Source organism: Equus asinus, chromosome 12, assembly GCF_041296235.1.
Source record: "Equus asinus isolate D_3611 breed Donkey chromosome 12, EquAss-T2T_v2, whole genome shotgun sequence".
Classification (NCBI taxonomy): domain Eukaryota; kingdom Metazoa; phylum Chordata; class Mammalia; order Perissodactyla; family Equidae; genus Equus; species Equus asinus.
This window is the reverse complement of record NC_091801.1, coordinates 23029869-23044284: the sequence shown is the minus strand read 5'-3', so window position 1 is coordinate 23044284 and position 14416 is coordinate 23029869. Positions and strand designations below refer to the sequence as shown.

General features: G+C 39.6%; 1 protein-coding gene across 1 annotated transcript in view; it reads left to right on the top strand.

Moving 5' to 3' along the window:
• The window catches only part of CLVS1 (clavesin 1), a 175116-nt gene extending 160700 nt beyond the window's left edge, over window positions 1-14416 (top strand). The window contains exon 6 of the mRNA XM_014860795.3: window positions 14277-14416. Coding sequence (XP_014716281.1) covers window positions 14277-14364 — 88 coding nt within the window. The 3' untranslated portion in view covers window positions 14365-14416. The remainder of the gene's footprint in view (window positions 1-14276) is intronic.

Below are 14416 nucleotides of genomic sequence, written 5' to 3'. Positions count from 1 at the left end.
CCCTGAGGAAGTCACACATAAGCTGAGACTTGAAGGATGAGAAGGTCTTTCCCAGGAAAAAGGAGGAGGAGTGGAAGTGGGAGCAAGCACCCTGCATTCGGAAGGGGCAGGGCCAGAGCCAGGAACTACTGTGTGTCACCAATTATAAGATAAATTTTTTTACATTAAAGATTCATGAAATCAGGATGTGTCCTACAATTGATGACATCTTAGATTCAAAGAAATACAGAATTAAAGCAAAAGCAAAAACAAAAAAGACCAGAGGGGTTGGAGAATAGAAAGCAAGAGGAGAAGGGCTGGGGAGGTATGTGGGGATCTGCCGGGCAGGGCCACAAGGTCTTAATAAGACTGGCTGCATCCCATGAGCAATGGGAAGTCATAGACAGGTTTTAAGCAGGGGAGTAAGAGGAATATACTGAGTTTACTAAAAAGCTCACTCTGTCTGTTGTGAGAAGAGTGAACTGGAGTTGGGGAGAGTAAGTATAGGGAGACTATCTGGTGCTCTTGCAATAGTGTACGCAAGAGGTATGGTTGCTTGGACTCGGGTGGTGAGAGTGGAGGTAGAGGGAAGAAGGTGGACTCAAAAATATTTAGTGAGTAAAATCAACAAGACCTGATGATCAAGTGGTTATGGGAAATAAACGAGAGAGTTCAGGGATGACTGGAGGTCTCTTGCGTGTGTAACTGGCTGAATAGCAGTCCCATATCCCAGGATAGGGAGCTCTGGAGGAGGTAATGATAGGGGAGAAGGCTATGAGTTCGGTTTAGGACATGGTTAGTGTGAGGGCTCATGTGGCATCCAGTTAGAGTAGTAGGTGACTGCATGTAGTTTCTAAAGCTCAGAAGAGAATTCTGAATGGACATAAATTAGGGGCTCAAAGTCATAAAGAAAGGAATGCAAGCCTTGGGAATGGAGAAGAACTCCAGAGTGAGAGTCCAAAGTAGCAGGAGGTAAACCAGACTTGGTGTCTCTGCTGCCGAGGGGATAGAGTTTCTGGAAGAATGGGGTGTTCAACTCTGTTGACTGCAGCTGAGATGCCAAGTAAGATGAAGATTGAAAGTTATCCATTGGACATAATGAACCGAAGGTCACTGGTAGCCTCAGCAAGAGCTATGGTGGAGTCACATGGATGGAGGTGAGAATGCAGCAAGCTCAGAAGTAGATGGGAGGTGAGGATCAGAGACAGAGAGTATAACAATTATTTTGTCAAGTTTGGCTGTGAAGGTGGAGGAGATATTTGTATCTGAAGAGGCATGTGAGGCTCCAGATGGTTTTATTACAGTTTTTGTTCTGTTCTTCTTTTCTTTTCTTCTTCATTATTGTCTTCCTTTTCTCTTCATCTTCCTTTTTTAATTGAAAATGGGGAGGGGAGGACATTTTAAGGCCAATAGCAGGGATCCAGTAAAGAGGGAGATTTGAAGACATAAGAGAGGGAACAATTGGTAATACCAAGCAGATGAGATGGGTTAGGACCCAGAACATGAATGGAGGAGGTTTCTGCCTTTCCAAGAGGAGGAAGCTCTCTATACAGTAACCAGACAACTTAATGGAGCTCACATGGTTCTATTGGCTTCCATTTTCCCCATGAAGCAGGCGAGTCCTATGAATGAGATCAGAGTGGTGTGCAAGAGGTGGTTTGAGTAAGATGGTACAGAGATGTGTGGGTTGAGATTTGTGGAGAATCAGGGAGGGCTGGAAATTGCTTTGAGGGAAACATAAAACATGGAAGGTAGTTAGAAATGCTGGTGGGAATGGTGATAATTGGTGTACAGCGACTTCTACATTCCTGGGTAGTGTGAGCTGCATTTCTCATTAGCTTCCAAACTGACATGGAAGAACCACATTGCTGGGGCTATCCAGGGTGGGGATTTGCTGGATTTGATTAGGGAGCTCAGTGTATGGCCAAGGTTGAAGTGCTCGACTATGTAATCTTAGCTTGTAGGGAAGGAAGTAAAGCTGGGAGAGGCCTCATGCATAAGGAGACATGAGTGTTGACCTATGAGGGCTGAGTAAGGAGACAAAGACATCCACTGACTAAATGATCTAATGGAGACTGCTCATGAGTCCAACACTTTGAGCTCTGGCTCTGCCATTTGACACTTAAGAAAGATGATAAATGGTGGAACAGTACCTTGGAGGATGGCAGAGGGAACAGGAACAAGAACACAGGCAAGGGGCTCAGCTTTGGAAAAGGGCACTCAATGGGGCAGGTAGCATGTTCGCTTTATGCTTAGTTTTGTTTCGCAGGCTCTAGCTCAGAAATAGGCCAAAAATAAGTGTCTAATACATATGCCTTGAATGAAGAATGAATGAATGAACAGGAGACAATGTTGACAGAAATATTTTCATAAGAAGTCACCTACCTTAGGTGTTTATACCCCTAGTAGTCTTTAGTGTTTGACTAAAATCATAGTCCAGGCTACAAATCTGGATGCATTGTTGTAAAATCTGACTTTTGTGTTATTTTGAAAATCAGCCAGTACCTTAAATTTGAACCAAAGTAAAACAATAATCCAAATTGAATCTTAGTAATCCTTTATGTAGCTTGATATATAGATATAAAACATCTTCAAAGTTTAATAATGAATTGCAGTGTTGAAAAGGGAGGAGTTGAGGAGGTATCTGTGGTTCAGTTGTAGGAAGAGAACACTGCATTCTTGCTCCACATGGAAGACAGAATGAGGTGGATAACTGGTCCGCACCAGAGATGCCCAACATCGCTAAAGGCTCCTCTTGGTGCAGCTGCATCCTCACTAAAGCAACATGACCCCCTTTTCCTGGGCCCTTTCTGTCTCACTGCCCTGATTAATTTAATTCCCAACACTTCTCACTTTCTAGAACTTCCCATTTGCTTACATGTTCATTATCTGTGTCAGCCCCAACCAGCTCTGTAATCAGGGCCTTATATGATTGGTTCGATCCTGTAGGCCAGGCCCTAGACTAATGCCCAGCTGTGAAAAGGCACAATTCTGACTGTCTGGGAGTGTTTCCTACCTATGTATGAGCTGTTGACTCCGGAGTCTTGGTATACGCTCTCAAATGTAAACAGCTGCTAGAAATGACAGACAGGTGTTTTTATATTAATTTCTGTCTCTTTTATGTGAATACCTTGAAGACAGGGATTTTTTTCTTTCCCCATTTAGCATATAGTATGTGCTCAAAACTTTTGAAAGAATTTATGGTGTGACGTGAACACTGACCAATATGTGAAGTGGGAAAGCAGGATGGCCTCAGTTTCCCAACTTCAAATTTCTAAAATATTTTCCTGGCCTCCCAAGTATTTTCCACATGTGAAGACAGATTTTCTTAACCTGAGAGCTATTCTGGACTCTTGTAACTCTTTAAGATACTGAATAAACTAGTGAACAGAATCAGGAATTTGGTCCGAATGAGCCACACCTGACAAATCCTTACGGCTCTTCTTGAGATAGTTGGAAGCAGATCATCTTTGAGGCAAACCAAGAAGAGGAGGGCTTCTAACTGTCCAAGTTATTTATAGGGGCAGAGTCAGCTCTAAAGCAATGCTTTGAAAATTTTAATGAGCATACAAAGCACCGGAATCTTGTTAAAATGCAGATTCCGATTCAGTAGGTCTGGGGTGGGCTTGAGAATCTGTGTTTCTAACCAGCTCCAGGTGGTGCCCATGCTGCTCATCTGGGGACCATACTTTAAGCGGCAAGATCCCGGACTGCAGTGTTTTCCCACAGGCCAGACTGGATACAGATGTTCCACGGACTTGTTCTAAGAATTCTTGAAAAATGAGCCTTTCAGGTCTTGAGAATTAAAAAAAAAGAAAATAGGTATTTAAAAAATAGTTGATTTTTAAAAATAGATTTAAAATAGATAAAAATAGACAGATTATTGGCCTGTTGTACAGATAAAGTGGCTGAGGCGCACAGAGGTTAAATGCCTTACCTCAGATCACACAATTAGGAGGTGGCAAAATATTGTAAGTTCAGTTCTCCTCTTTCCAAGTTGAAGGCTCTTTCACCTGTATCACATCTGCTCTCCCACCACTTTTCATTCGTTCATCCTTTCCCTCGCTCTAAAGGGTCTATGGAGCACATTTCTGGGAATTTGCCTTTGCTCAAACCACTGCGCTGACTTGGATGATGTCTGTTCCCATTCCTGCCCAAATTCCACCCTGTCTTCAAGACTCAGTCAAAAAGCCATTTCCTCCATCCCACTTTCTATGCAACGTGCTGTTCCAAATCCCATTCTGAGAGCAGAAGATACAGATACTCAGGAAGAAAATTGATATTCAGGCAAATCTAGTAATACCAAAGAAGATACATTAATATACTGTCATTTAGATCATTAGCATACTGTCATTCCACTAAAAAAACACACCTGTGAAAGGGAGTTTTTATCAAGAACACTAGCCATCCTCTTCAAACTCAGGTGCAATGAGTCATCCTCATTGTCTCAGCTGTTGGCAGCTTCTGGCATTTCTCTACCTGCTTCAGAACATCATATTCTAGTTCTACCAAAGTAACTCCACTCAGGGTGTGCACCAACAATTTCAGAGGGAGGAGAATAATTAGGAATAACTAGGAATGCTCGGAGACTGACTGGCAGCTCTTTGTGCCAGTCTAATCCTAATGAAAGATGACTCCATTCAAAACAGGTGGTGCAAGCCCCTGCAGCCATTCGCCGTGTTGCTATTTTAAGTTATGATTGGTAGGAAAAAACCCTCTCCAGAAAGTTCTGCGTGCTAAAAATCTATGATTTTAACGCTCCTCCTGACCATCTCAGAACACTTGGATCCACATCAAAGTACATATAGCAGCGCATTCCATTCCTCAAAACTTTGTAAACCTCACGCACACACAGAATACGGAATGATTGCGAGGATAGTTGACTCGGTCAGATATAGATGGGGCCCTAAGATGTCTATAGACCCCACTCTGATTCCTGGGGTTCCTGTAGAGAATTTGGCTACAACACACGCTAGCTTTGCCCTTGAATATTCTCATGTGTCAGGTGCACTGGGGCCTCTCTGCCGTAGGAATTATTTGGTAAATTGCTTAGTAAAATTAACAATAGTTTTGTAATGTAAATAATCTGCTCCATTTCTATTTTCTAAGTTTGCAGTTTTTTCTTTGTTTTTCTTTTAGTGGGCAGAAGGGCTCTCTCTGTTATCAGACAAGGCAGAGCATCAGTTGGTCATTCTCAGAAGATCACACACAGGAAAGTGTTAGTAAAATGATAAACTCTTCCAATTTAAATAATTTCTCTTCCAAAGAGCTCCAAGCGCTTTCTTTTCTCTCTCATAGTCCTGTGGAGAAGATGGTAATATTCTCTCATTTTACAGATGCTAGTTAATATGACAGGGATGCATAGTGTCATAAAGAGCAACAAACATTTTTGTAAATAAATTAAGCAGAATGTCCAACAGCAGCTGCCAGTTTCTACTGTGGCCTTCCTTGGCCCCTTCTCACATTCTTTCCTCCCCATCTCCAAGTTCCTGGACTGACTTGTCGTCTGGCAGCTGAGTTCTGGTCTCAGTTAAACCTAATCTTCTCCCTTTCTCCACCCTAATTGACTTTTCATGTTGACTCATTGCAGTTCTGCAGAGGTGTTCCCAGGTATGTGGATGAACGCTGTACATTTAAGAGAGGATCTTGAAGTATTATTAAATACCTTACTGGTCATTATAGATGAAGATGTGATTGCAGAACCTTTAAATCATTAGAACATTTTTTGTGAGTGAAGTTCTGCTATTTTCTTTTCTGATTTCACTCACTAAGCCTAAAATAAAGTTTTTATAAATAATAGATGATTGTGTTAATTTTTGGATTCATCAATAACAGTAAGAGAAACGCTTCTCTGCGAGCTTGAATATTTCCAGTTCCTGAAATATATGTTTATGTCCTTTGGTTTCTTACCAAGTTGTAGATATTTCATATAGCACAGTGTTTAAAAATGTAGATTAAAGAGTAATATTAGGGTTCAGATTCTAGTTCCACAACTAACTATGAAATCTTGAGCAAATTAATTTACTTCTCTGAGGCACAGTTTCCTGATCTGCAAAATGGAATTATAATACCCACTTAAGAAGATTATTGTGCGGATTAAAAATAATTCAGGCTAAATACTTGGTGCAAAACTTGGCACGTAGTAAGGACTCAATGAATGGTTGTAATTGTTGTTAATGATGATGATGATAATGATGATGATGATGATGATGACAATAATTATAATAACCAGCTATGGAGATAGGAAACTCTCCTGTAGATGATAATTCTAAAAATATCCAAATAAACTGTATGTTGAAATCTTCCTTTCCAAAACATGCTCAAACTGATTTCAGACGCAGCAAACAAGATTTTCTGAATGCTGATGGAATTTTTGTGCACATTGGAACACCTTGGTGGCGACGGATCCGATGAGAGCTACTCTCTGAGGCAGGAAACTACGACCTGAGCACAGATCATTTGTAGCAATAAGATACTTTAAGCAAACAAAACACTTTAACGACACAGGAAAATAGTTATTAAGTAGCATGTGGCAGCTTTGAATTTAACATTTAGAAACTTATGGAAGTGAAAGTTATTTTTAAAAGGTAAATCTTTTTGACTCAGGAAACCTAAATAAATGTACTGAGCACATACTAACTTCAGAAAAGGCTTTCCATGTCTGGCCAAACTTTGTCATTTTTAGTATTTTTATGCTTTTCTATAAGGAGGTAAGAACAAACTCTGAGGTAGAGAGGTACTTAGACTATTTGAGCAAATTAGCTTAAAGTCTCAATTGTAGAACTTCGAAAAATGAAGTCCCATTATTTTCAAGAACAAATGATGATTGTAATCCAGTCTGGTAGAGTTCATGAAATCTTGAACTAAGATAAAAATATCACCTCATCCAAGATCGTCATTTTATAGTTGAAGAATGTGAGCTCTAAGAAGCTAAGTGAGGTGCTCTACAGAGTCCCACAGCAAGTTAGTGACACGTGTGACGAGAAAAGGCACTTCAGCCCAGCCTAGTACTCTTCCGTCAGTTCATCTGCCTCTCAGAGAGAACTTAAAATGAACAGCAAGAAACAACAATAGTCACAACACAAAGTTAATATTAATTTTGCTATTTGTGCAGAAATAATTTATTTCTTTTGCTTTAGGTAGTTTAAACTTCTTCCTGAAGTTCTAGTTATATTATTTATACATTTAAAGATACATGTTCACCCTTCTCTAGATGATAACAAATTAATGGCATCTAAGCTAATACAGTTTCTTTGTAATTACAATTCAAGCAACAACAGTGATACTCAGAACACAGTTCTCATGTCACCTGGGGCTTTGTGTGTGTCAGTGTGAGGATTCAGTGAGTTAATACATGGGAAGAGCTTTGTCAGTACTGTCTAGTCGATTCTGACTCCTAGTGACCCTGTGTACAGCAGAGTGGAACCCCACCCAGTCTTTTTGTGCCATCCTCTCACCTTCCAGCTCTATATCACATAATGTTCCACTGCTATTCATAAGGTTTTCATTACCAATTTTTTCAGAAGTGGGTGGCCAGGTCCTTCTTCCTGGTCTGTCTTAGTCTGGAAGCTCCGCTGAAACCTATCCACCATGAGTGACCCTGCTGGTATTTGAAATATTGGTAGCGTAGCTTTCAGCATCACAGCAACATGCAGCATGCCACAGTGTGACAACCAATAGATGGAAGAAAGAGCTTAGAACATTGAATATTGGCAATGAAAGATAATAATGTTGTTGCTGAGGTCATTTGAGATGACTATGAGTTTCTAAATGAGGATGAGCATGTTACTCTGGGCTCAGCCACAAACATGATGGAGTAAATGAGATTCTAGACCAATGCTGTCTGACAGAAATATAATTTGAGCCGCATATATAAGTTTAAGTTGTCTCATAGCCATATTACAAAAATAAAGAGAAACAGATGAAATTAGTTTTAACAATGTTTTATTTAACCCAATATATATATAAATTATAATTTCAATATATAATTAAAAAAATTATTAATGAGATATTTTACATTCTTTTTTTAATACTAAATCTTTGAACTCTGGTGTATACATTACCTTTACAGCCCATCTTAATTCAGACTGGCCCAATTTCAAGTCCTCAACAGCCACTTGTGGTCAGGGTTCCATATTGGGCCATGCTGCTCTGGTCCTGTTGACATGTGAGCCCAGTTTCACAGAAGCAACTTGCTTCCATCCTTTCTGAAGGTGCACGTGTTTTCTCTTGGCTCTTCTTTCTTGTTATAAGATGGATAGTCAGTGCCTAAGCCCATCACATTTAAATAGAAATATATTATACATTTAAATTTGAGTTATAGTATACACAGGCAAAACTCAGTTGAATCTTCAGCTCACTCTAAAAATAGTTCACTTTGAAAGTGAATAGAATAGAAAAAAATAGAATATTTCTCTTTCTTGGGTTGGTTTCTTTCTATTTCCAGTTCAGTAAGTTGTGGCAAATTGTATTGTCAGAGGAGAGGGAGGTTTATTTTTCATTTGTTCACTTTGATAGGGAAAAGGTTTGCTGCTTTATGTGAGAAATACTTAAGCTTATCTTTTTAAAAAATTGATTTATCTGGTTCGGTAAACATTAATTGTTCCCACTGACCATAATCATGTTGCCTGCAAGGATGATTTTGATTCTGAAGAGTTTGGTAGCTGAACAGAAGAATATAGGTCTTAAAATATTCCTTAAGACTCCTTATCAAGGCCATTCTTTTCAAAGGCATTATAATAGAAAGAAACCCCATACTGCTTTACACAGTGGAAACAACTAGAAATATGTTGCACTGAAAGCTACATAAATGTTAATCAGATGGAAATTTCCACATTACTTATAAAAATACAAGATATAAGGTAGAGTAATAAGGGTAGCTTCCATGCAGCATAGTCTCATCGCTTGTTTTGAATTTTTAAACTATTAGTCTTTATCCACCTTGAAATATTAGTCTTTCATTTAGTGTTAGGTGACATGATGCATCAGTACACACAAGTTTCTCTTGTTCCATAATGAGACTGCAGGAACTTTGAGTTGAATTCATGCTTCATGGTTCATTTTGTAAATGAACTCAATATCCTCAGACCTTAATTTTCTTTAATCTGTAAATGGGGAAAATAATAAGAGCTAAAAATTAACAAGCACATATACCAAACTGACACTGGTTTAAACATTTTACATGCCTTAGTTCATCTAATCCTCATTATGCCTGCTTCCTAAGATGTAGGCCCTATCATCTCTCCATTTTACACGTGAGGCGGTGGAATTTGCCCAAGATCACAAAGCCAGTGGTGGAGCCATCATTCAAGCCCTGGCTGGAGCTCCTGGGGGAATTTTCTTGATACTTTAAGTTATACAGAGAAAAAGAGGCTGAATAGAATTACTTAGAAGAATTCTTTAAACGATATCTTTTCTTTCTGATTAAAAGTCTTTCTTAGACTATGATATTAGACACTTCTGTGCTATTCCACAAAACCAAGCCCATCACAGACTTTAAGAAATAAAACCAGGACTATGGAGTATTCCCTGAAGAAGTCAGGAGGTTGGTGTCTGGAAAGCAAGTGGGTAGAACCTGAGTCAAATGAGAGTTTGACTGCCTCTTCTCTGAGCTCCTTACACCTCTGGTCTCAATGACTCTCAGTGAATGCCTGAGATTGAAGGATGCAGTTCCTGTGCCCTTATTTGGCCAGACAATGGCAGTTCCTTAGTAAGGAGAATGTGTTGAGATAAGGTAGCTAAATAAAGTTTAGAAATAAACCTCTGACTGAGGGCAGAAGTCTCAGTCCAACTGTAGGTCTATGAAAATGGACTAACTCATGGTGAACGTTTTCCATCTTCATCTTGTTCTTTCTGGAACTTAATTACCTTTGGAGTCAGTAAAAATTAAACCATGGGTAATCTTTGATATCGAGTGGGGAAAGTTCCGAATTTTGGAGAGGAAAAGGGGAAGTTGGAAGGTAGAAAGAGAGAGGGAATGGGAGGGTGAGAGAGAACCAGAGAGAGGGAGGGAAGGGGGAGAGAGGGAGGAGGGATAGGAGAGAGGGGGAGAGAGAGAGAGAGAGAGAATATAATAGCAGGAAAACAAAATGTGGCTATCAAGGCTAGAATGAAATCTTTGTTAGGGTAGTCTGCTACACCACTGAGATAATGACGGCTGAAATAGCTTAAATCACTCCCTTGCCTGTTCTTGGGGTTGAGCTGGCTTTTCAGTATTGGAAAGAGGACCCAAGAGAAAAGTCTGAAATATTTATTTTAGCAGAAGTGTTAAGCTTCTCGTGAGAAGGCAAAGCTACTGAATGGGGAGATTACCACCAAGAATGATCTGGACAACGGAGTTGCAAGGCAAGTGGCTCCTCCATGGTTAATGCATTAACATGCCCAATTTCTGAGCCTTCTGTTTACAAGCGGTGGAGACATTTTTATCAGTGGGCAGCTGATCAGTCTTTGCAGAGAGTACTTTGATTTAGCTAAATGGACTGAACGCAAGATTTAAGAAGGGTGTCTTTCTAGGTTTTATTTATTTATACTAGATTTTTTAAAAAGCAACATTTGCTTTCTGTTTTTCCAATGAATTTCAAATACTTCACAATATAGTGTGTTGCTTATATCAGATGTTCATTGTGTGACCAGATAAATGGAATTATGTTATGCTGAAAGTAAAGAGGCTATGGTCATCTTCTCAATCAGGGAAAATGCAGACAAGAAAAAAAAATGTTCTGTTTGGTTCCTCATGTTCAATTCTTAAGAATTGTTCAATTATTACTCACCATTCACCCAAGACATACAGTTTATTGGCTAAGAGAACTTGCATTCTGTGTTCCTGCTGTCAGCACAGATATTGAAAGAAATCATGCAGATTTGAATTTGACCTCAAGTGGAGGGGAGACTGATGTGAATGAGAACTGTGAATGATTTTGCTTTGTGAATAACTTTTTCCTTCTATCCTTTCCTTCTAGGGCTAATGCCTCCCCTCCCCCGAAGACCCTGTCCTCAGGGTGCCTAGCATAGTAACCCCACATCTGTTTGTAGGTCTGTGGCTGGGTAACTGAAGCAATATTTCCACAAAAGATGAAGGTTTCCTAACATTTGCTCACAGTCCCTGGCATATATCAGGAGACATTCACAAACATTTCTTACCATGAGTGAGTCTAAATAAATGATCCTTGTTTGAAAATTCAATATTTGAGAATCTATTGATTTTTTTTCTCATAATGGCTACCAAAATAGGGGCAGAAAAAGTTTGAGAACAAATCCAATACTCATTAAAATCATAGACAATAATTTGGATGGATAACAAATTTCAAGATCCAAAAGGATGGAGATAGTGTGGAAATAGAACCAAATTTAAAAAGATGAAAACTAATACTCAGCCATGCACCTTCAAGGTGGGAGAAAAATGGTTAAAACCAGCATGTGTTAACATAGCTAAATTTTCCCTTGGCTGTGTTATGTGAGTGCCATAAAAGCTAATGCAATTCTAGGTACATTTTCTATGCTTCAACAGAAGCATACAAAAAAAAAAAAAAAAAAAAGGAAGCAATAATTTCAGTCTATTTTGAAGTCACGCCCTGTGGGCAACCAGTTGATGAAGAAATGCAGGAGAGTGTGGAGTAGTGAGTTTTCGAAACCTTGGCACAACAAGAGTCTAGTTAGCCTTGGGGGGGAGGGGCAGGGAGATCACTGGAGGACACCAGATAAATATTTAAAGGACTGTTATGTGGACTGGTTGGATTACAGGTACTCAGGTGACTCCAGTAGACACAGTATACAGAAGTTGAAAAAAGATAGGTTTTAGTTCAATGTAAGAAAGAACTTTATAGCAGAGTTTCCCCTCTAAAGGCATGGATCAGTGGGTTTCTCAAGTTGGATATATTCAAGAAGAGGCTGCATGGCCCCTTACTGAATATTTCCTATTGGGTTAATCTAGATAGGTTACTAAGATCCCTTCTAACTCTGTGGCTGTGATTCACTTGCCATGTTGTAAAATACTGCCAACTCACATGAAAAAAAGAAGAGAAATGGAGTTTAAGGTCTCTACAGCGGGATGGCCATCATATATCCTCCATTTTTACCAGGGCCTGTAGAGCAAAGCAGTTAGGCAGCTGTCCGAGGTGCTGGAGGGAGGTGGCCCCGGTGGGCAATTGTGCTCCTCATGTTTGTTTTAATGCCTTCTGTGTTTTCAGCTTTTCTGTTTCTTACATAAATCTATTAACCACACACACACGCACACACACATATCAGGCCCTTAACTAAAGCAAAGAGAGAAATGCATAGGAAATGTGTAAAAGAGCTGAGCTAAATTACTACCTGAGGCTTCCTGGGCCCTGTCCCAGGAGTAAATGAATGCATTTCACTTTCGAAGGTTGAGCTAGGTACCTAAAGTTGCAATCTTTGACTGGATTGATATTTAAAGTAGAAACCCATTGTTTTGAGACAATTGTACTGATTTGTTTCTTGATTTCTTTATTTTATGCTTTCTATGGTATACACATATCCTCAATGAAGATAAGAATCTTAAGCAGAAAATTATTTTTACAGTGAGTGGAAGGAATACTAAATATTTCAGCTAAACAGCTGTGCAGTCTTAGGTACACCCAGCAGTAGTGTGTGATGGTAATAAACCTGTCTCTGTATGTGTTCCTTTCCTATGCTACTTGATTTTTTTTTTTGTCCCTTAGTTTTTTCCCATCTATAAAAGGGAGACAATAATAGCACCATTCCTTAGGGTTGTGAAAATGAAATGTTAATACATGTAAAGAACTTACATCAATACTAAGTGTATACATAACAAATACTAGTGTTATTATATATGGTACTTGTGATCCTCAAGACCACCCAGGTTTGATAATTTGCTGGAAGGGGTCACTGGACCCAGAAAAGCTGTTATGCTCACAGTTATGGTTTCTTGCAGCAAAAGAATACAGATTAAAATCAGCAAAGGAAAAAGTGCACTGGGGGAGTCCAGAACACTGGACAGTTACAAGTTCCAGTTGTCCTCCCAGTGGAGTCACATGGACAGAGCTTAATTCTTTCAGCAATGCTGTGTGACAAAATGTGCAAGTGTTGCCAAATAGGGAAACTCACCCATGCCTTGGTGGCCAGGGTTTTTGTTAGGGACGGGGGTCAGTAACATAGGCATGCAGAGTGTGTGTGACTGACCTTAGCTATTCAGTCTTCTGCTCCACCCCTCCACCTCCCCCTGCCACAAGAGGTCAAACTGACACAGTGTGACCCAAAGCCCAGGCATACAAAAAGAGGCATTCACTATAAATCACGTTGTTAGCATAAACTGTTTGGCTCAGGTAGACAGAGACACTGTTATCTGGCATGATACCCCAGGGGTACAGAGGAGCCAGTCATGGAAGAGTCCGGAAAACTTTTGGACTGGGGAGGGTTTGCATAACTCAGGCCTCCTCAGTTACCATTTACATCACATATATGTAAATTTTGCTTATTTGAATAAACTAATTCAACTATTTTCTTAGTGTTTTGAATGATTTTTACTTTTTTAGTAATAACATTTATAGAATGTCCACTGCATGCATCACTCTGATAACCTTCTCTGTAAGCTGGAAAATAATGTTTCAATCCGTGTTATAAACTCAGGAAAGAAGTCAGTTTTACCCCAATATGAAAGGACACATCAGAAACTAAAGATCACTGATATTATTGCAATAATGGTGATAAAAGAGTGCTCTGTAAATTTTAACTATAATTACATGTCAAATACTTTACGTATATTATTAGTTTTTGTCTTTATCAACAACCGTGGGAGGTAGGTAATAGTTCTATTTTACAGGTGAGAACATAAATATCCAGAGAATTTTAAGGACTCCCTGGAGGCTCCTCAGCCAGTAAGGGGTAGACTCTACATTTACCATCTGATTCCAAAGCTCATGGTCTTAACATCTTGCATGATTGTTTCCTATGACCTTGAGAAACAAAGGCTCTAAAAAGCATTTTGAAACATTAACAATCCAACACAATTTGACGTTGTACGTCTCATGATCCACAGAGTGTTTAGGCATTGGGGCAGAGTCATGGCTAGAACACATGTTCCCTTTACCAATAGAAGAGATGTCTGCGAAGAAGATTCCAAGATGCCTCTCCCCATAAAAATGTGGTGTAGAAGACACAAAAGCAAGGAAAACAGATACAAAAGAGGGGAAATTATACAGTTATTTTGAGTGTCTTGATTAATAAGGGAACATAAAATCTGAACGCCATCAAAGTTTCCAAAATTGTTGCCCCACGAATTGTTTGTAATCCTATCTTTTTCCTTCCCCCATTATTAGATCTCAGTCTGTGGTAGAAGCAGGGACCCTGAAACACGAGGAAAAGGGAGAGAATGAGAACACTCAGCCACTCCTGGCTCTGGACTGAATCCTGAGTCATCCATGCTCCTGCAGATCGCCAGCCTTCAGTAGTACCAGCC